We start from the raw sequence: 22,463 nt of genomic DNA, 5'->3' as shown, positions 1-22,463 counted from the left end.
TGGAAGCATGCTGGTTTGTCCTTACTGGTTCATAAGAATGATCCGAGCTATATGTTTGAATATCAAACTGATTCTTGTAGCTTTTATCTATTCAATAAATTATGCTAATAATCATGGTAAGGTCCAACAGTATATTTCAGAAAAGTATATTAAAAAAAAAAAAAAGGAAAATGGAGGCTGTAAATGGAAGTTCTACAAATAACAGACTCAAACGTCAAATTAAAAAAAAAAATTGAAAAGCAAAACTGTACTTCTTAAAATCTTTGTGGATGCTCACCACTGATCCAATTTCCTTAAATTAGATATTATATCCAGAACTTTGAGAGGTCTCCAGGAAGATGACACTTGCAGTAAGACGCAGCCAAGATTCTGGCCAGAGACTGTGCATTAGTCCATCTCCTCCTGTTTCGATGTTTTTTGACTGACTGGGCTGTCCTGGAGTTTAAAAGTTACTGACCTCAGAATGACAGCACACGGTGAACAGTTAACCTTTCAAATGGTCATGCTACATTTGAAAATTGGAGTATTTTTCTGTTTTATTAAGTAGGCTGATTCGACAGGCTCTTGAGTAAACAGGATTATTGTATGAGCTGTACACAAGACCATTTAGAAGCTTAAGCCGCAAATTTAATTTCTGAAAAAAGTTTTAAAAAATGTGCACTCTCAGCCACCACATAGATTTCTGATTTAGGCTCTAAGCCTGAACTGCTGTGTTGCCTTGGCAAACTCTCAAAGGCTGCCTCGGTTTCTATTTCTGAAAAATAGTAACACTTTTTAATTTCATGGGAATGTTGTAAAAATTAATTAATTAGAGTCAAGTCTTGGTCACCTGACTCCCCCATGTGCTTCTATTAAAGACAGTGGGGATAATATTTAACTAGTGGGTCTTAACCTAAAAGATTCCAAGCATTTTGGCACCTATCCAAGGAAACACTTAAGCATGGCTTTCCTGGACCTGGACCAGACCATTCAACATCTTTCAGGATCAAGTCAAGTGTCAATAAGATGAAAAGCAATATAGACAGATCATGATTATTACTTATTCCCTGCCTGATCCTGAGGGATGGTGAATCTTTCCCTCACCAAGTGATGAGTGCCATCAAGTGAATAGTTTCCTTCAGCATGCTCCATCAGACAACTGTAGAAAAAGAAAACAAAAATCCTCCACCCCATATCTCCAGGAAATTTACTCTCAATATTAAAGGGGGTAAGATATGTGAAAGAACACAAAACCCATATCAAGAGATATTTTTGATGTGGACCTAGATGTCTAACTTTAAGAATTTTGGTTTTTATTATGAACATGAGAACTCTAGAATCTAGAGAGCTTTCATCACAACATATTATATGACTTTAAATGGATGTCCCAGAAAAGAAATATTTTTCCCCTTATTTTGTATCAAGATAATTAAATGCATCACTGGTGATCTCAAACACATCTACCCACAGCATCCCAGCCTGTTTCATAATGAATCACATCTGATCCCAAAGTGACCATTCTGCAAAACCCTGTTAGGAAATTAACTGCAGGCCAGGGAGTGGTACTAATCACACAACCAGACAAGACCACAGCTGCCCAGCTTAGCTGCATAACCCTTTTTTCTACTGAACAAACCGGTAAGTTCTTCCTACCGAGTGAAGCTTCTGGTAGAGGCCACACGCGTTGCATACATATCCACCATTTGCATTCTTTCTCCAGAGAGAGGTCTTTGTGGTCAGGCAATTGGCACAAAAAACACCCGAGCCTCTACGTCTCTGAAATAGGGAAGAAAAAGGGAAAAAAACCAGGTCAGAGGTGAGTCACATGAGCTGCGGAGTTAGGACAAATCAACACAGGAGTTTTGTCTCTAGACTGGCAACAATGACAGTATAAAACCACACTGCCCATAATGAGGTCAGGTTCAATTGTGCTTAATAGGCACCACTGATTTTCATTATAATTAACCCTAGAGTGATGGATGAGGTGTGTGAAACACCAAAGCCTTTTCAGAATAACAGCTTTAACTTTTTGAACTTCAGGTTTTGTGCATTTAATGATGGTTTCTAAACAGCAAATTCTGAAAAAACCCTTTGGAAGCTGACAGAACATTCTGTAAACTCCTGGTTTCACAACAGATTATTTCTTTTTTAGCTTGCTTGATTTAAAAGTCTGATTGGTAGCAAGAATTCTGAAACACCACCACTTCAATTAATTAATTACAGTCTGTACCTGTGTCATACTAATTCCTTTAACAGAGATTATACATTATTAATTTAATACATGATATTCAGTTCCACTCTTTCCCACTTACTTCTGAAATCAGTATAAGATACCATATAGTTCTCTTAGCCCACTATGAACAAATCAAAGTACAGTATTCTTTAATGAGCTTCTGAGCTTCATTCAAAACCCAAAAAAACACTGTCTTGTCAACAGATAGATTTATTTATTTTATTTTAGTCAGGCAAAGAAGGGTACAGCACAACTTTCCTAAATACAAATTGATTTTTAACCAGACTGAGCTGCGCATTCATCAGCTTTCATAATGATCCAGGAATATTTAAAAGTAGACACGTTTATGAGTATTGCTCGTTAAATTTTTTCTATGCAATAATGATTTCATTAAACTTCTCATTTAAACAAAAGTCAGGCTGTGTTTGCAGGCACAAATATTAATAAGCAGGAAATTGAATTCTTCTGCTGAAAAGAAAATCTGAATTTCAACTCTGTTCCCTTTTTGCAAAGGAAGAAAATCCATATGAAACCTTCAGCATCTAAGATAAGAATGAGTAAGTACAGGAAAAACCAGTCCGGGTGAAAAATAATTTTATTATAAATTAAAAATTACTAACACTATAAGTAAAAATTTCAGAGTTTCATAAAATTTAAGTAATTTATTTAACTTTAGTTTATACTGTAGAAGACTGGTGCTCATGCCAAAAAAATACAATGGTTATAATTGTACTCTGATACGTTTCAAATGGAAAGCTTTCTGCAGACATAATTTTGGCTTCAAGACTGGAACACTTTCTTGGCATTGAAAGGGCATTTGATTCATCGGGTGTTTCACAATGTATCACTAAAAAGACCTGGTGAGCAGCCAGTTCCCTATAGGGTAATTTTTCCATCCAGATGCAAGTGCTATCAGAGGCCCTCGTCAGCTAAACTAATTATGATCTTGCATTTGCTGATGCCTGCTCACTCTAACATTCGACATCCTCCATTAATCATCAATACAAGGAAAATGAATGAAACGTAAAGAAACGAAGGCTGGTAAGCTGCACAGCCATAAAATCTGAAATGAGTGCAATAATTTAACAAGATTGGGGAAATGTTTTTAGTGAGCACAAAGTCAGGCTAACAATTGCCCTTTTAAACCAAGAACACAATTTCATTTGTACAGCAGGTTGTGCTACTTTAAAGTGATACAATAAAATCAAGATTGTCATCAAGATAATCTCTCTCTCGCCCCCTTACATCATCCCCTACTTTGTCTCTTAAATCAGAAGCAGTAATATATGACATTTTTCTCAATTTGGCAAAGGGAAGAACTAAATGGCAGTTGATGTCCTTCAGCAAATATTTAACTAGTTGTGCATATGAGATGCAACTTGTCGTGGAAAGGTGCACTCGTCTACAAGTACACTGAAAGTCCCAATTCTTTTTGTGGCTGGATATCCTTGCCCAGCTTCACCTGGCTGCTGAAATATTTTCCATAAGAGTACAATAAAAGCTCACTAGACTAATCCCAACTTGGTCCACTTGGAGGGTGAGAAGTTTCCAAGCGGAAATGACTGTATATGGCCAGAATTCAGCTATAACTGCAGAACTGTTCCTTTCCATTCCTACTTCTTGTCTGCTGGCCTATGGTTTCTTGGTTTGGTGTATTAACCAAGTCTTAATCTGAGTCAGTCTTTCCACCCTTTTATTTCTGTTTGCGTTCCTTGAAATTGGGAAATACCCTCTACAAAATAATGAAAGACTATTAAAACATGGAGAGAGTGGACTAGTTTATATGCTGCATTTCTATATACCTGAATAGGGACAGAAGGTATAATTACACTGAAATCTTCATTGAATGCTATGGCATTAGTATGCCTTTAAAACATCAAAAGCAACTAATTTTTTCTCTTTTTTTTTTTTTTTTAAGAAAGATCTGATTCAAAATGGACATTAGTTGCAATGAAATATTACAATGACTATAGCTGACAACAATCTACAAAATACATAGTAGTAGCTATATGTATCAAAATCCTATAGTTCTGCTTATTAATTACTTAAAAACTATTTATCTATTTAAAATGTCACAGTAGTCCAGCTAAACATCCTTCTCTAAATTTAACACAAAGTACGTAAATTTGACTTTTGTGCTGTTCTAAGTACTGCATTTTATCTTTTTTTACCGTCTCTTTTTTCCATATTATTTAAGGACCTTATAGGACAATCGACATTGATTATTTCAATACCAAAGTGTTTCAACATAGCTTACATATACTAATAAATGAAAAATCAAATTATGTCTGGAAAAAAAACGCTTGTACTTTGTTGAGCATTTTGGTTATAGTGGGGACATACGACTTTACAATGTATTTCCTGTCATGAAACAGGACTGTGGCAGAATTGGGTTGAATATTCTTGACTCCTAGAAGCCACTAACCACAGAATGGACCTGCTTGTCAAAAATACACCTCAGAAATTTTGATGATGTCTGCAAGAAAAAATGGAGGGCTTTTTTAAAAGCTTACAATGCCTGTAATCCTCTTATCTTAAACAAATTTTTGTTGCTAGATGTTAATCAGCAGTTATAATTCTACTGTTAGTGATGCTACTTCTGCATGAGTCTGGCTTTGCATACTCAGCTTTTGTACTAGTCAATAATACTGGCCAATATTGCTGCTTTTCTGAGTAGTCTCGCAAAGAAACAGGCACTTGAACTGAAATTCAGCAAAGCCTGCGCAACAGCTATGGCCCACAGCCCCCATAAAATGCAGCCATGCACTCAAGTGCTCTGCTAAGCACTACCCTAGCCAGCATATTCAAGAAATATGTTAGGGAAGCTTTTGCTCTTTTGCTAATGTGAGCTTACTTACCACAGTTAGTTTCTTAAATCAGCCTGATAACATTAAGTCATGGGAGGGTTTGAGCCACAGAAAAAATGTTCAGTCTGTGATCAGTGCCCTAGCACTAGCTGCAGTTAGCTGAAAATTTCCTTTACATCCCTGGTAGAAAAAGCCAAATAGTAGATACATATTTTAGCCATAACTAAAATATGTATCTACTAAGTCAAGCTCTAATCATCTGGTGCCTTATAGCCACTACATTACAATCCCAGATCCTGAAGAGGCCAGTGCAGCAAAGAGCCTGTCTCTATTTCCATTCCAGTTCTGAGGTCTGGGCATTTAATATTGCAGTTGTCTCAAATCACATTAGGCTGAAACTTGGCACACGTTTTTTGTCAGCCCAGATGTACCTTTCTTTTTTTTCTTTTTCTTTTTTTTTTTTTTCCTTTTCTTTTTTCTTTTTTGGTACTGAAAACTTTATTTAAATCAGTTCAGCTGTTTATAATTTGGAGAATGGCCAAAATTGAGGGGCGGGGGCAGTTTTTCAGATAACTTTCTAACAAATCTACAGTCAGAGTGGCTTTGCTCTGGGGAAAAAAAGTATGCACACATTTTAGTATTTTAGTAGTAGCAAAGCAACAAGTGGATTATTATTTTTATGTCATTAAGTTATGAAAGTTTGTAATTATTCACTGAATATGTGTTGCAGAGCTCTCTACTAACTGTTTTCCCTCAGTAAGAACCATGCTGAAAGCATGTAATTGCATAACAACCCTTGATATGCAGAGTATTTACTCACATTTTTTATGGTTTCATATCTTGACCATTTCAAATTGAACAAGTCTGAAACTTGGTATATACAGCTTCTAGCCAGAATGCCCTTTTTTTTTTTAACTCCTTAAATGATTTTCACTAGTCACCAACACTTCATTGAAACCTGGCATTTACTAGGAGTGCTTTCTGCTAAACAATAAACCAGCAGAGAACACCATAACAAGTAACTCGCTCAGGCATCTTGCCAGGATCAGGCCCTTCTTTTTCATAAAAAATGCTTTAGATTTTAAAAGATTGACTCTACATTATTTCAAATTTTGTAGCCATGTAGAAGAACTATTACACTCCATATTATACAAAAAGTATTTTAAAATGAACTTCATGTAGCGAAATCTATACTGTAAAGCACAGCCAAAAACTCTGCTCAGGAACTGTGACTTTTTAGCTAAGTAGACTAAGCAACGGTGCCTGACACTCTGCTAGTGCCAAATTCATCCTGTTTTCAAACTTTCTGCCAGAAGATGCTTTTAGAAACTCAAATAGCTGCACAAGCAGCGGCCAAGCATTTTTCTTGCATCACCCTCTTGGTTTTGGACACAACAAAACTTATCTTAGTGCTGATTACTTTCACTTTCCCATCACAAAACTATGATATGATGAAGCCTGAGTGGATTTTTTTACCATCTCTGGCCTCCCTACCATGCCAGAAACAGAGCACACTGTAATCATGGCTCCATAACAGGAGGTGCAGAGAAATCATAAATGTTTCCCAAGAATAAGCATATGCCTGACATATTTCCAGATATGAAGACGGGCAACACAACCTCACTGAAAAAAAAAAAGGCAAAACGCTGTCTCTGGATGCTCTCTGGCAACATGGGAGGTCCAAAATGGGAGCTCCAGGAAACCTGAACACTCAGTTCAGTATGAGCCAGGTGACTTACTGCGGAGAGGAACAATTATAAGCAGCTGGTCTCACACCTTTAATCGTTGGGCTGCTACCACAGGGCACAGAAAAACAGTGTAATGCACTCGCGGTTGCATCTGTCTTTGCTGTGTTTGCACTGCCATGAGCATGAAAGAGTTTCTTGTTTCACACCTGCTAGGTCATTCCTGCTTTGTTCTCTTAACATAATATTGATTATCTTGAATTTTGGTGAGGCTCTGACTAATTGAAGTTTAAAAAATGGATAGAGAGACAGCATCTGGGTGTTGGAGTAAGTGCTACTTGCTCCTGTTTAAGATGGCAAAGGCATCTTTCAGCCCTCATTTCTTTAGGCTGCTGAGGCACTCAGACCTCTCTCTATCAGTTAAATCAAAACTGCTTTATCTCTCAGCTATGAAAACAGACACAACCATGTCCCTGTAAAGTTTCACATTTAAAAAATTTAGTTGCTTTTGCTGTAACTATGTCTAAATTTAAAAGAAAATCGCCGGTTTTCTTCCCTTTATAACCTAGACGGCTTTCAGGAATAGACCAGACACAGTAAATTTTTGTCCCTAAAGCATAAGTTGTCAGAAAAAGAGAAACACAAAACGCAGAGTTTTAAAATAGAAGTTGTTTTCAACCTTAACTATTAGTTAGCAGATGCCTCTTTAAGTCAATTTAATGTGCCAAATCCAAACTGTTAATCTAAGACATTTTCAAGAACAATTGCACTAAAGAGCTGTATTTGAAAGATGCATAAGAGAGAGGTTAGGAAAAACAAAGTAGAAAGAAAGTAAAAATGCCAAGAGGAAAGTCAAAATTACAGACTTAATTCATATAAAAAGTTTAGTGGAATGTTTAATGCTGTATCGTGACAGCATTTTTTTATGATATATGCTGTATTATAAACTTTTAATGAGAGGAATCAGGGGGGTTTTAGAGAGATAAAAAACCCCAGACAGTAAATTAAACATTACTGCTAGCGCAGCCTTTCAGAACCCTACCCCTGATCCCTTAGGGAGAGTAAATATTTTAATGTGCATGTAAACTGCAATTATTTTTTTATCAGCAGCAAAAATGAAGATGAGTAGATTTTGTCCCAGCATTTGAAGCATTTCCCTGTATTTTGTAAAGCTACCTTAGAGACATGGCATTCACTACTCAAAAAAACCCCAACTCCACCCCCAAAAAAAAGGCAGCAAACTACAATCTTCTTATGTCTTACTGAGTAAGAATGATTTAGTAAGATACTAGTTTAGGATGTTGTGATTTCTGCCAAAGTAAAGCAATGCCTTATCAAAATACATTATTAAATTAAGAAAAACACAGCTATGAAAAGAGGTCATTAAATCACTGGCTGGAACTCTTCACCTCCTCACCTTTACATCCTCCCTCAAGCTACAGCTGACCCAACCTTTGCCACTGTGCTGGAAGGGACCTGGCTTTGGAGACCACCTTGAGCCAGAGCCTGAGGTCCAAAGGCAGGAATCTGCCGTCACTCCCATCATCTGTTAATGGCCATATGCAACTATGAGATCACTTGAATAATCATAATACACTTTACAATGATTTATCAATTTTCATTGACTCAAGCATTTATCAGTGGAAATTATGTAGTTCAAACTGTATCTTCTTGCAGTCCAAACAGGTATGGGTGGTAATTTCACAGTTTCCCCCTCAAGATCTGCAGTGGCGCAGATATGAAACAAAATTTTTTCTGCTGGTTAGACTTCCTTGTCACAGTTAGTGGCAGTTAATTTTTAAACACTATGTGTTAAAAATGTATGTGATCTTCTGTTGGGCCAAATACATACACACAGATTAAACAGATACATATTATTATGTATTATTATTTCTGTATTTATACCACATATTAACTATATGAGGCATTTGTAATGAACACCAAAAAATATTTTCTGGTAAAACTATATATTAGTCTGGTTTAAAAAGACCTAAATACTTATTTAATCATTCTTCATGAAGTATGATTTTTTAGAAAGCAGTTGCTTTCAATTGCCTTTTACTAGATATAATGTATTTTTATGATCTTAAGCCTTCAACTTACACAAGGTGATCATCATTAAATCTCTTCCAGTGCCTTAGCAGTCAGCACATTATGGGGTATGAGCTTGCTTCTGGTCTATTTTGCCACAGACTACCAGCAGTATGACAGAGACTTCCACGGAAGCCACCCAAACATTTATTTTTTAAGGTTTTATTAACACCCATAGCAAAAAGGAAAAAAGCAACCTGGAAACCTGTGTTTCCCGTACAAGAATGATGTCACTTTACAGCAACTGAAACCTATTCAAGAGGAATAGAAATCCTGCCTCCAATAACTCACCGAGTCAATTACACAGGAAAGTACTGTAATGGGCTGTCCCCCGTCAAACAGCTCACGTACACCACTTCCTTCTCAATTACCAACTTGTCTGCATTGCCATCTGTAAAAACGAACGTATACCTTGTGCTGCCAGTTTCTGCTCTTGCACTTCCATTAGAGGAACTGGCTGCAGCTGCTCAAGAAGAAAGCCCTGATTGTCTTTGTTTTCCCTCCATATAGCACCATTTTTCTCCCTTCCTCCTGCACCTCGGTTCAAGGTAATACATTACCTTTGTTGAGGTGTGCTCACAAGTCTTTAAAATAAAGTCTGCCTAAACTTGTGTCCTGTTATCTTTTCACAGTTTCTCACCCAACACAGTAAAAAGCTGCCAGCAGCATCTCTTAGCATCTTTGCAAGAATTATTGAGTTAGTATCTCAACAGGTTTTCTCAGTCCTTTTTAGGTACTGCTGTAAAAATTGCTAAATTGCTGGATAAACATCTTCCCACTTTTCTAAATCAGCTTGAACACTCAAGCAATTTTAAAACAGTATATGAAGCATTCAAAAATGAGATTAAAAAAGAAGTCCAATATATTACCTACAAAAAAATGGTTAGGTAGACACATTAGTGTTCAGAAGCAGGATAGAGGGAGCCTGGTTTGGGAACTGTGATCCTGGCCCCTAAATCTTTCTCTGCTTGCACTTTGCTGCAACAGATCCACGCAGCAGCTCCAATGCTGAATGGTGGCTTGAAACCTCAGTGCTCACACACACAGATTGCTGCTCCTTCCCAAACACCGTGTGCTTCCAAACACACTCAGCTTTTGTTAGAGAACAAATCTAAGTCATTAGGAGTCTCTTGCATTTTAGTATCAATTTATAAACACAACATAAAATGGTAAAAAATGTACAAAATTAGACTACTCTTCTTCCAATAAGTAACTGGTTAAAAGTAGTATACTCAGAACTAAGCACGCTGAAAGAGACATCAAGAAAACTGGAAATGCCTCTGACTCTTTTATTTCTTGGTCCTAAGCAAAACTACCCAACCTTTTCTGTCTAAAATGGTGAATCTAAATCTATAGTTAGACTTTTCTAAAAACTGACTGACTTTCTGAGATAAAGAGTCATTTTTGAAGGTGCCTAAACATGGAATTAGGTGCTTAAGTTTAGGCATCAATATTGGAGGATTTATGTTTGAGAAGGTACTCCATGTATCCCTTCTTATGAAGTAATCTCACTCATTAAATGAATAGACAAAACAGGAGGAAAACTAAGTCCGCAATTCCTTAAACACCCCTACTTTGACATGGCAGGAGCAACAGACTGCTTTTGCAGATCTCAGCTACGAGCCAGTATGTAACTCTACATGTGATAGTAATTGAGGGTCCCAATCCCACAAGTGCTCTGCTGTAAGCATGAGCACAAAGCTGCTGGAGTTCTCAGCTTCTGGCATCTGTTCCCACTTCCACAGAAATCAGATGGGCAAAATTAAGTTTTGAGGAAAAAAAAAATCACAGACATTTAAAAAACATTCCCTGACCTTATTAAAACCCACGTGATCTCTATTTATACAGAAAATGGCTCAGAAAGCCAGCAGCTGAGAGGAGGAACTCTCATTTGTAGATCTTGGCTGAGGGCTGCCAAAATCAGCAGGGGAAAGGCTCCTCAGGGGTAAAAATTTCAAAAGCCATTAAGAGCCTTAGATGCCTCAGTCCCACTGACTTTTGATCACCTACATCCTCCCAAATTTGCACTCCCAAATCTGGAAACTACACTGGAAGAATAACTTGTAATACAAAGGATTTTAAAAAAAAATGGGGATCTAAAGTTTTCATAGGAGTCTTCAGGACTAAGAGAGGAAATGTCAATTAGGTGTCTACTCCTTGGTGAAAATTGGTGAGGTAACATTTACCTGTTACTTGTACTTTAAAAAAATTCCCCTGAGGACTATTAATTTTATTTATAGCAAAAATGTAACCAGACAATGTTTCATATGGGCAGCTGTAGCTCACATACTTGTTCAGGAACTGAAGTAACTATAATTTGAGTCTCATGCAGTCCCCATGAGAAAGCTGTTCCTAGGGTGGGATCCAAGGCAGACTATGTCCACCTATTATTTTCAGCACACTTAGGACTGCAGTCTTGCTGCAGATCTTGTTACGTGCCGTTTCTACAACGACTTCAATTCAGAAAAATCAACATTTGCCAACCCATACCACACAATTACCATAGTTATTTCCTATTGTGAGCTTAGGGAGAAACTGTGGTATCCCAGACACCACGGTGTGGTAAATATTGAAAATTAGTGGCCTTTTTTATAATGGACATTTTCATCTAATCCAATCCATTCCAAACACTTCCAATTAACATGACAATAAGGCAGAGTTTGTGTCTAAATGGTTGGTTCTAACATAATCATCATATTCTGTTCTGTGATCCCACTTTGAGCAAAAATATTTGATGGTTTCCTTTTTGATTGCTTTAGGAACTAATAATGGACTAGATATGTGATCAACCTCAGTACTCACCTAGGAGGTAGTTCCTGAAAATGAAAAGAGGAGGAAAAAAAAAAAAAACAAAACACCAAAACAACTATTCCATATTTGTTTGGGTTGTTTTAAAGCTGACCCATCTCAAAGTGCCAAGTCCCTCCTGGTTGCTCTAGGCAAAGAGCTGCCAACAAGTCAAGGGAGGTGGTGCTCTCCCTCTGCTGAACCCTGGTGAGGCCACACCTGGAGCATGTCTCCAGTGCTGGGCCCCCCAGCACAAGAAATACCTGAAAGTATTGGTGCTTCCATTGAAGCACCACAAAGATGATTAAGGGACTCAGGAATCTGTCATACAAGAAGTGGTTTAGAGAGCTGGGACTGAGCAACCTAAAGGAGAAGGCTGAGGGGGATTTGTCAATATGTACCTGATGGGGGAAGGAAAGAAGACGGAGCCATGCTCTTCTCAATGGTGCTCCGTGAGAGGACAAGAGGCAAAGGCACAAACTGAAATACAGGAAATTTCATGTGAACATAATGGAAAAACTTTGCTACTGTGAGGGTTGTTGAACACAGGAGCAGGTTGCCCTGAGAGGCTGTGAAGTGTGTGTCCTTAGAGATACTCTAAACTGACAGGGCATGCAGCTGAGCACTGTGCTCTGGCTGACCTTGCTCTGGGCAGTGGGGTTGGACTACATGATCTCCAGTGCTGCATTCCAGCCTCAACAATTCTGCAAAACTTTCTTCAGTGAGAGGTTGTACATTGCTTGTCACTTTTCTGTTCTATTTAGTTCTATCCATTTTAGCCTTAATAGCTATTCATTTGTGTTGAAACAGAAAATATTTAAAAATTTCATGGATATAAAAAGCATTAATTAGAATAGACTAGACCAAATTTTACAGATTGGAGTCTGTACAACTGTACAGTTAATAAAAATGGAGAAATCTACTTTTAAATTTCACTGTAAATTATTTCAGAATGTTTACTAGCAACTGAGCAAAGTATCTAACATAGGTTTTACAAAAATTATTCACTGCTTGCTCTTTCCTATCAAGATCCTAGTGCTTACTTGTAAATGAGAGTCAATATACCCTCTTGTATATGTTTTTTCCTTAAAAATACCATTAAGATGAGAAGAAGAGAACAACTGTTCTACATTTTGGAGACATTTCTCCTTAAATAGTGTTTATGTACTGCAAGCATCTCTTCCATAAACAAACCAGGTCTTTGGAACAAGTGAACACAATCTCTGAAGAATCTTTACCAGCTTCTATTTCTGGTACATGATGCATTGTGAATTTTAGGCCAACATGGGCATATGGTATCCTAGTTTGATAGGAAACATTTCATGGAATTCAAGACAGAGTCACAGCATAATGACTCGAAACCTTAAAATCTGTGATATAACACAAGGTTAAAAAAAAAAAAAAAGAGAGGGAAAAAAGAAAAACAAATGTTTGTTTCCTGATATAATACTAGAGGGAGTAGGAATATGTAAAAGCACAAGAAAAAGAAAAGTCATAGTAACTGGGGTCCACAAAGGAATACTGTTGAATCCCTTATTAATCAGGCTTAACCTCATTAACCAAACTGCCTTAACCTCTTCTTTTTAGTTTGAGAGAATCACCCAATAGGGGAATAATTTTAAAAAAAACCAAAAAACAAAAACCAAAACAACAATTAATCAACCAAACAACAAACAATATTTATCTTAAGAACATTCAAGAAGAATTTGAGGCTTTTCTGCCTTTGCAGCCTTAGAAGTGTGTATGCCCTCTGTCCTTCTCCACTCATTCACATCTGCTCAGAGAGAATACTGTTACAATAGTGCTTCCAGCAGCCCTAGTCTAATTTTTCTTTTACCATTAAGAAGGTAGTTTTTAAATTGCTTAAGACACCAGCTTCAAAATCTGCATTGTCAGAACCAGACTGCATTTCACCAAAGGAATTGTTTCTAATGCAAGTGGCAGAGAAAGCCTACTGCTGGGGGCAGTCATTCTCTGAAATGGTACAAGCCTGACAAGAGCAGTATGAGACAAGCACGTAACTTAGCGGGGTTTTCCAGGAGTTCTGCATGCCGAGGACAAAATGTACCCACCCTGTCACACACTCAGGCTTCAGTTCAGCATGCTGTGAAGAACTGAAAAATAGCTTTCAAGAAATCAGGCACTAGGTTGAAGAGGGGCATAACAAAAACTGTCCTGCCAGCCCACAGTTACCTTATTTTTCACATCCTTTGGAGTCTTCTCAAATGAAGCTGACTGCACAGAAATGCCTTGTAAAACAAGCCCTCTGCTTCCTTTCTGAAGTGGCATCAGTGAAACAGCTCTTGCAACTCACTCACAATGCTGTGGCTGCATCCATGTGTAACTGTGAGGCAAAGACCACTGCACTGTCTACATGTCTTCATGTGCTACGTGCACATCTTGGACACGGACTCAAGGAGGAACTGACTGGTCCTGTTCTACTAGTCAATTTTTCAGACTTTAGGTAAAAATGTCAGGAAACAGTTTCCCTTTTACCTTCCACCTGCTTGTATCACAATTCATCTGATTTTGAAACCAGCCTGCAGAAGGCCCACGTACACAACTTTGAAATAAAAAGGAACCTTTATATTTAACATACTGTATGAAATCATAGCTGCTGCTTGTGAACTGTCTGTATTCAAAGCCATTTGTGTCTTACTGACAGAACAAAAACTCTGACACTCTTAAGAATTCACTTTTCAATTTAATATATGTTTTACTTAACAGTGAATGTCAAATTGTTTTTAGTCTCTTTCTTTATCTCCATCACCTACTGGAATCTTTAGAAGTGAGAAGGAAAAATACGGTACACCAGAAAGGAGCACATTTATAATGACATGCCTTTTTTCTAGGAGAAAAAAATAACCTTCCATTTCATCAGCATCTTTGCCAAAAGCCCTCTTTCAGGAACTGAAAAGAGAAGAGACTTTATTTCCTACATATATTTTATAGGAAACATTTTTTGGTTCTGTGTCATGGACTAGGATTTCACACCTTAGTGGCTAGTCATATGGAAATGGACATGACTGTGGAAACTTCATGGCTGTGAAACCCTGATAGTAAAATCAGCAGGAAGATGAGGAAGGTGTGGGGAGCACTGAATGATTCATGCAGTAACAACCTCTGGACCCTTTGAGGAGATTTTGAGATGGCTGCCAAGCTACCTGACTATGACCAGCATCTTGGACCCTCTAAAGCAGGCTGCAAATCTGGACACGATACAGAGGGAGTATTGCTCTTTTGAAAAATACCCACATATGTAAGTGGATGTGACATGTATGGATTTTTATATGGAAAGATCTTTCCAAAATCAGGTTGCTATTCCCAATGATTTATAGCTCCCAGAAATAATTTGTAGCATATAAATACTGGGCCCTGTTTCCTTTATTAATAGCTGTCTGAGTTAATGAGAGAACAGCTTCCAGAGTTACTGTGAGCAGTGCAAAGAGAAGCAACTTAGCTACAACATTCAACAAATCAGTATTTTGTACCTAACTCTTCCATTGCCAAATCAAAGACAAATACTTTCCTGTTTCATACCCAGTTAACTGCATCTATTGCATAAAGCACAAGGAGAGCAGAAGATACTAGAAGACCTACAGGATTAGTGCCAATCTGTTTTAGGTACAAAAGAAGAAAAGAAAACCACAAAAAACTGACTGCACCAAATTTGGTTTTTGCTATGGTAAGGGCAATTCTTGTCTGATTTTACTATGGCCTTGCCACCTACCTTTGGAGCCCTGGCACTTGTGTGGCACTACCAGGGCAGACATGGCAGGCTTATCTTGAAGATGACCTGCATAATTTTGCGTTTCAGGAATGACAGGCCTAGCACTGTAGCACAGACCGTCTGCACAGCCAGGGCTGTGATTTCTACTACATTTCAGTGATTAATGGCCTTGTAATGGAATACAAGTTTCCTACAGAATGTTGTAATCTCCCTACAAATTTGGCCTTGTCTACTATTTACTGGCAGGTTGTAGGAGCAGCAGAGATCAGCGCTGCTCAAAGGACTGGGTGCAGTCCCAGGTACAGAGGAGAAGGGGCAGAAAGCAGCTGGGCAATGCACAGTGCAGTTGGGCAGGACTGTCACTATCAGCTGCCGGCCCCAGAGGGTCCTGAGAGCTCCTAAAGAGTGCTGCTCCCATGGCAGGGACAAAGGAAACACTGGGAAACCCTACTATTGGCAGTATCACTCAAGAACTAGAATGAGCCATTTTAAACATGTATCAGCCTTAAAAATGCCTAATCTCAGTCCTCATTTTGAAGAGTTCCTGCAGGAACTCAAGTATTTGCACGCACACACACAAAAACACACACACACACACAGTGTTAGCAATAAGCCAAGCAACTCACGCATTTATGGGTCATTTTTTAAATCCAGTGCAGTCTGTGGATCATGAGTCACGCTGTCCCTTTCTTATGCAAAAGGCCAAACAGCTATAAAGAGCGAGAATGAAATTCCTATGGTTGTAACAGCAATTACTCACAGGAGGCAATATGGGGATCCCACCTTGTTTATGCACATAAGATTATAGGGCTATTTAAGAAGTAAAGTAATACCAAAAAAAAAGAGAGAAAGAATCTCAGCATCTGACTTCAGAAGACATCACTATGTTCATTAGTGAAGCAAGAGAAAAAATTGGCAATCACCTACTGAAAGAACTTTAGCCACTAACTCTTCAGAGTTCATCCATAAAACACTGCTATCCTGTATAGAGTAAATAACTGCCAAGAAATCTACTGCACATATTTCAATATTCCAGTATTTTTAAAACACACAACCTTTTTCATGCATGAATATCTCTTAACGTGTCTGCTGGAGATTCTGTGCTTCGCATGGACTAGCAAAAGGGGATGTTGGATGATGTTTTTGTTATGTTCTTAAATTCTAACAGATTTCAGTAATAATTCTGATCAACTAGTGCATTCCAGACTTTATTGCCCATCTTTCTTTTTCCACTTCTTCCATCAACCAACCAATTAATAAAAAAATAGGAAGAAAATGTGTGTGCAATGGATGGCAGACCATACAAAACAAAGAGGTGGACAAATAATAGTTGGGAATAACAAGCAAAGATGTTAACATTAACTAGGTTTACTTTTCACACTATTTAAATACAAAAAAATAAAGTAAGAAGTTTCTGTATTTTAGTCTCAGCCAATTTTGGGCCACACTGAATGTTAAATAAACTATTATTTAATCAAATACAGGCATATTAGTCTCACTCCTGCTGACAACTTCAATTAGAATATTTTTGCTTCATACAAAAAAAAAAAAGAAAAAAGAAAAAACTCATGATCTTTAAACTACTATGGCTTCTGCACAACATCTGGTTACAATTTTTTATATATTCAACCATCAAACATCTATCTCCACAAAACAGTTTACTCAAGATTTGTTTTAATTATCCTACATTTCAAGCATCATATGGCTTTGAAAAGGGGGTGAAAGGATCGCTCATGATGCAGACAGATGCAAACTAAAAAGGGCTATACACTGAAAGATCATTTTGAAACAGTTTTTAAAAATGAAAAAATCCTTTCTATCATTGCCAGGAAACAAGTGCTACTTTAACTATTACATTACACAATACCTCTTGGCTTGTTCATTAACAATTTTAATGGTTTTTCAGTTGGATTCTGGGATTAAGGCAACCTTTATTAGCACTTTTGCTTGAGCCATACAAGTTGCAAATACATATTTTCTCATTTTCTAGCCAGTGCCACAGTGGGAACACTTTATCTCTAAAAGTGCTAGTTTAAAAAAGAATACATAGCAAAGAAAGTATCTGAACGTGATAAAGTAGAAATAAGAACTAATTTCATAGCAGCACAGAAAAGCCTCACTCATACAACAAAAAAAAAGAAAAAAAAAGAAAAAAAAGAAAAAAAAAGTTGCACTGTATTTTAAGCATGGGAGAGATCTAATTTATTATCATGAGCCGATTCACCTGTGTAGAGTCAAGCACATCCACACCCATAAGCTTTTCCAAGATTGGACCTAAGACAAAAATTAAGAAAATGCTTAGGGCTCTGGTTTTACTAAATGTTTGAACATTAGGCAGCCAAAGAGACGTAACTGTATTTTTTTAAATGAGTCTTGGGGTGCTACACCAAATCAATGAGTCATCACTCCAGATAGAAACTGTTTGTCTTGTTGTGGTGGAATCACTGTAAACTTTGGAAGATATGAAACTTTTTATTCATTTTTTTGCATTACATATATGGATTAATGGGAAAACATTATGGAAAGTTGTTATTTATTTTATGAGGTAACTGGTTTGAAATTCAGTAAATTAAATGCCTTTTTCCTGTTTTTCAATCACTCAGTACCCATCATTCCAAGACAGGATATTCAAGGAAGCTTCAGGTTTTGATTGTTTTTTTGTTTTGGTTTTCTTTCTTTTTTTTTTTTTTTTCTGGAGGTTTTTTCTGACGCAAAGCATGGATTAGCTTAAACATGAATGGTCATCTTTTATTTTTGCTCCTTTAAAAATGTTTCAAAGAAGACAGCAAAGAGATAGCTGCAAAAATGCAACTTAGAACCACAATCAACGTATAAACAATTGCGTTTTACTGACTCCAGCTCTCAGACAGAAACTCTCTTGAGTTTGGTACCGGATCAATAAGTGTAGCCTTCTTTAAAATTTATTTTTAATGTAGAAACTTTGAGTATTAAAGAGGGCCAGAAGTTACAATTTTATTTTGGTTCTGTGAGGCATTCTGGTATTAAACTCATAATACAGTCTCGTCTCTGAATCAGTGACCACCAGCCACCAAAGCATATAGAATACACTCATGAGAAAAAACACCAACCCATTTCAATCCATGGTCAACTATACCAAAATTAGTCTAACTGCCCCCCCCACTACTTCAGTTAGTCAGGAGGACCTCTGAGCAGGCCATCTCACTGAACTGCAGGCATTGCCTCCACTGGGACAGCAAGAACTGCTGAAACACTTTCCTTGTGTTAGAGTAATATTTGACACTTTGCTTGCAACCTGGAACAGGAAAATACAGAGGAATGCAAAACTCTAAGACCACGCACATCACTGATAAAAAAGTCAACATTTTTCACAAAGTCTTGGTTGCCACAGAGGATGATGATAGAGATGAAGCTGTATTTTATCTGAATGAGCTTCACATCCTCAGGTTCAAAATCCTGCAGTTCCCTGAAAGACATTACTGATTCCCTGGGTTACAGTTACCACCCCAGCCTCTCAGCAAAGCTGGGTTCATGCAGATTAAAGTAAGGAAACATGAATTGTCACTGTCCTCACTGACACAGCCTGCAAACAAAGGGCTTCAGTATTCCCTGACATCTTTTATTTCAGGTATGAAGAGTAGGAATGCAACTCTGAATAAAAAAATACGCAGCAGCGAAACCTATTGCATGTGCACTCCCTGCACACAATCCCCACCAACAATCCCAGGGTACATTTGGAGTGTGGTGGGAATTCAGACACGCGATTTTGATTAATGTTAATGCAAGACGTGTGGCCAAATCCCTGTACACTACTTTGAGAGCTTATTCTAAAATCAAAATATAATTAAGGTTGCAACACAAACCAAATAAGGCAAGGAAATGACACTTCATTAGTAACCTGTTCATTATGAGTACCATAGGTAACCTGTTGCAACAGTGTGGTACTACAATAAAATGTTTAAAGTGTTTATATACCACCATTGTCAACTGTTCAGGAAAATATGGTAAAGACATCCAGACACACTAAGAACAAAGGTTAGCTTCTGCAACTATATAAAGTATATAAATGACTTCTTTACATTATTTAGTTGCGGTGCTGGATCGCAAGATTTGAATCCTCTTCCCAGTGATGTGGGAGACCAGCACATTTGTTCTCTTTGTATATTTATACTAATGAGCAGCCATGCATAATATGACAGAATGTCAGTAGAGAGATGAGGAGGGAGTAGGAATGCATATGAGGTGTTTCTGTTTAGTCAAGCTCATAGGTAATAGATAAATGATCTAAAGACTGTTTCAGTTTTCCCCCTTAAGTAAATCTGTATTCCAGATCTTTATAGTTGTGAATAGCAAATTTGAACTCTATAGTGAGACAGGGTAACATGCACGGGAAGAAGTCCTTTGTTCCTAACACTGCTTTTGCTAATGAGTGAAAAGGGCATTTTTGCAGTCATTCCCTTACTCCTGCTCTACAGAAAGCTGACAAGCCAGTTTTGGTTTGGGTCTTTTGGTTGGTTTTTGTTTGTTTGTTTGTTTATTGATATTATTACTATTACAATTATCAACTACATTATTATTAATATTATTCCTGTGGACCGTGGGCTACAGTTTTTCACCTTTTTCCATCACACAAAAACCAATAGAAAGAGGAGTTCTCTGAACTCTCTCCTGGAGGCAAAAGGAACCTTTTTACTAAAGCTCAGTAGAAGCTATCAAAGAAGCTAATGGCTACAGCTTACAATCTGCAATGGACCCTTCTATTGTCTTTGTCCCATAGAAAGAATAAAGTGGTTTTGTGTGTGTATGTGTGTGCATGGAGAATGCAGGGGAAAGAGAGGAAGTGAGTACTGATAGCAGTGATAGTCTGCTGTGCTTTGCAGAACATGGAGATCTTACAGTAGCAAGCAGGCATGGCTATATCTGAGATTAGGTAACTTCCCATATCACTGCTAAAAGTAAATGAGATTACAGACCCAAAATACAACTCAGTCCTTCATGAAAGATTTAGGATTTTTATCACAAACCTCAAGTATTTTGTGCTGCCGCTCTGACATGTGTAATGTTGTTGCTAGCAATTCAAAGCTTTTAACATATGTACTACAAAACAAAAATCTGAGAAAAAGAACTGCTGCTTAATGGAAAAATATTAGGGCAATAAGTGTTGATCTTTATTACACATTTATTCACTATACTACTTGCCATACTTCTGGCAAGCTCAGAAGAGAGACTACTAAGATAAATTCATCTTGCATTCTGTAATATGACTTTACAAGCACATTTGGTAGACTCACATAAAATATACAAGTAAAATTATCTAAATTATGAACAAGATTTTTTTTTCTTTTAAAAAGTCATTGAGCATGCCTTATATAGCTCAGTTTTTCTGTAATATTACGGTCTCTTTAAAGGTGGATTAGAGATATAGTGCAAGAAGCAGGAATGTGCAGACAGCTCAGAGGATGTAATTTTTTCCCTCTAACATAAAAAGATGTGTGAAGTTACTATGGCTCTTCAAAAAGGCCTAGTAATTGAGCCTGGTTATGGTCTCATTAATGTGCAAGTTTCATTTATCACCTTCTTTCTTTGTGGATTATGTGCATTGATTCATCAAGACTTGTGACACATGGTTTTCATTTGTTCTGTTCAATGCTTCTTTTTAAATCAGTTTGTATTAGATTGTAAGACACAGTGTGAAAGTAAATCACACTAACCTCCTGAAAAACAGAAATGAGAAAATTTCAGCTTTTAAAAATAATTTACAATTAAATGCATTTTCACTCTCTTTTTGTGCTCTTTGCATGCTTTTCTTTTAAGTAAGTTTAATAACACATTTATGCAGTTAGTCATAACATAAAAAGAGCAAACGAAACAATGTACACTGAATGGGAGATGTAGGTTTCTAGTAAATTCATTATTACAAAAAGTAATTGATTTTAATTCACGTAAGTGACAAGAATAACACAGGCAAGGTCTTTTCCTGCTGATCTACAATATCCTTGATAAGTGGTACGTTTTAATAATGAGATGTTCTCATATAAATTTCCCTCTGCCTTCCTTTTTTACTTTGCTTTTCTGAAATATGTATCTCCTCAAATACTTCCATTCTGTCACAAGCAAACGCCAAAAATAGAGAAAGAGAGATCTGATAAAGATAAAGCATGACAAAAGTTTCACGGATAATTGCCTTCACATATCCAGTTCAGCTCTCATCTCTCCTAATTAGCCTCATTACCATACCTTAAGACAGACCAGCAGTCACTCAAACTCCCTGGTTTTTTTGTCAAAACTATTGCTGACAGGCAAATGGACAACACATGCACTGAGTGAGTCTATTCTAGACTATTCTTTTACAAGACTAGCCTCCAGCAGAAAACAGAAAACAATAGGTCTTCTATAAATGTATAATGAAAGTATACATACAGTGGGTGCATACTCAATAAATTATTGTTCTGTTCATTGCTCCATCATCTCTTAAAATAAGGACAATAAAAAAAGAAAAATCATTCTCATACGCTATCATTCTCCAGAATATCAAGGAGACCAAGCCATTGCAGTGCTTCACTATGACTGATAGAGACTTTAAGAACAGCCTCACCACAGCGGCTGACAAAAAAAAATCACTTGAGTGCTGTAAAGTTTGACTATGTCGGTGCAGTGCTGCTTTCAGCATACCCACACTATCCCAGGAAGCTTTTTGTTTTTACAAACCTTGCTCATATGAAAAAGCTTCATCCCAGTGCTCATATTCATTTAAAATTAGCTCATAAAAAGTATCGACAAAATAGTTCACAGGGGCACTAGAAATATTGTAATATTAAACTCCACTGGCTATCAAAACATTAAACTATATAATGGGAAGGCATTGAAACCCCTCACAATGTCCATTTCTTTTAAATGTTGTTTTAGTCACACATTACATTATGTATAGAGTTCAGATACATGCTACTTTGTTTTCATTTTCTCTATTTCTCTATAAATATCATCCTGTCTAACAACTAACAATTTTTATATGTTTTTCTACTACAACCTTCTAGTAAAAGGTGCTATATTTTAGTGATTTGTCATATTTTCATGTTCACAGTACCATTAAATAAAATAAAAATACTGTTTCATAATTTTTATAACAGAAATTTTATATTCGCAATGTCGCTTATTTAAGAACTGGACATTAC

General features: G+C 37.1%; 1 protein-coding gene across 8 annotated transcripts in view; it reads right to left on the bottom strand.

Annotated features, from left to right (window-relative positions):
* TRPS1 (transcriptional repressor GATA binding 1) overlaps positions 1–22,463 on the bottom strand; it is a 215,652-nt gene that overhangs the window by 9,769 nt on the left and 183,420 nt on the right. For all 8 annotated transcript variants that reach the window (XM_050305510.1, XM_050305531.1, XM_050305552.1 and 5 more), the window contains one exon: positions 1,633–1,755. In XM_050305510.1, coding sequence (XP_050161467.1) covers positions 1,633–1,755 — 123 coding nt within the window. The remainder of the gene's footprint in view (positions 1–1,632; positions 1,756–22,463) is intronic.

The sequence above is a fragment of the Myiozetetes cayanensis genome, unplaced genomic scaffold (genome assembly GCF_022539395.1).
Source record: "Myiozetetes cayanensis isolate MyiCay16 unplaced genomic scaffold, myiCay2020 scf1, whole genome shotgun sequence".
Lineage (NCBI taxonomy): Eukaryota > Metazoa > Chordata > Aves > Passeriformes > Tyrannidae > Myiozetetes > Myiozetetes cayanensis.
The sequence above is the reverse complement of the archived record's forward strand: the minus strand, read 5'-3'. Positions and strand labels throughout refer to the sequence as shown.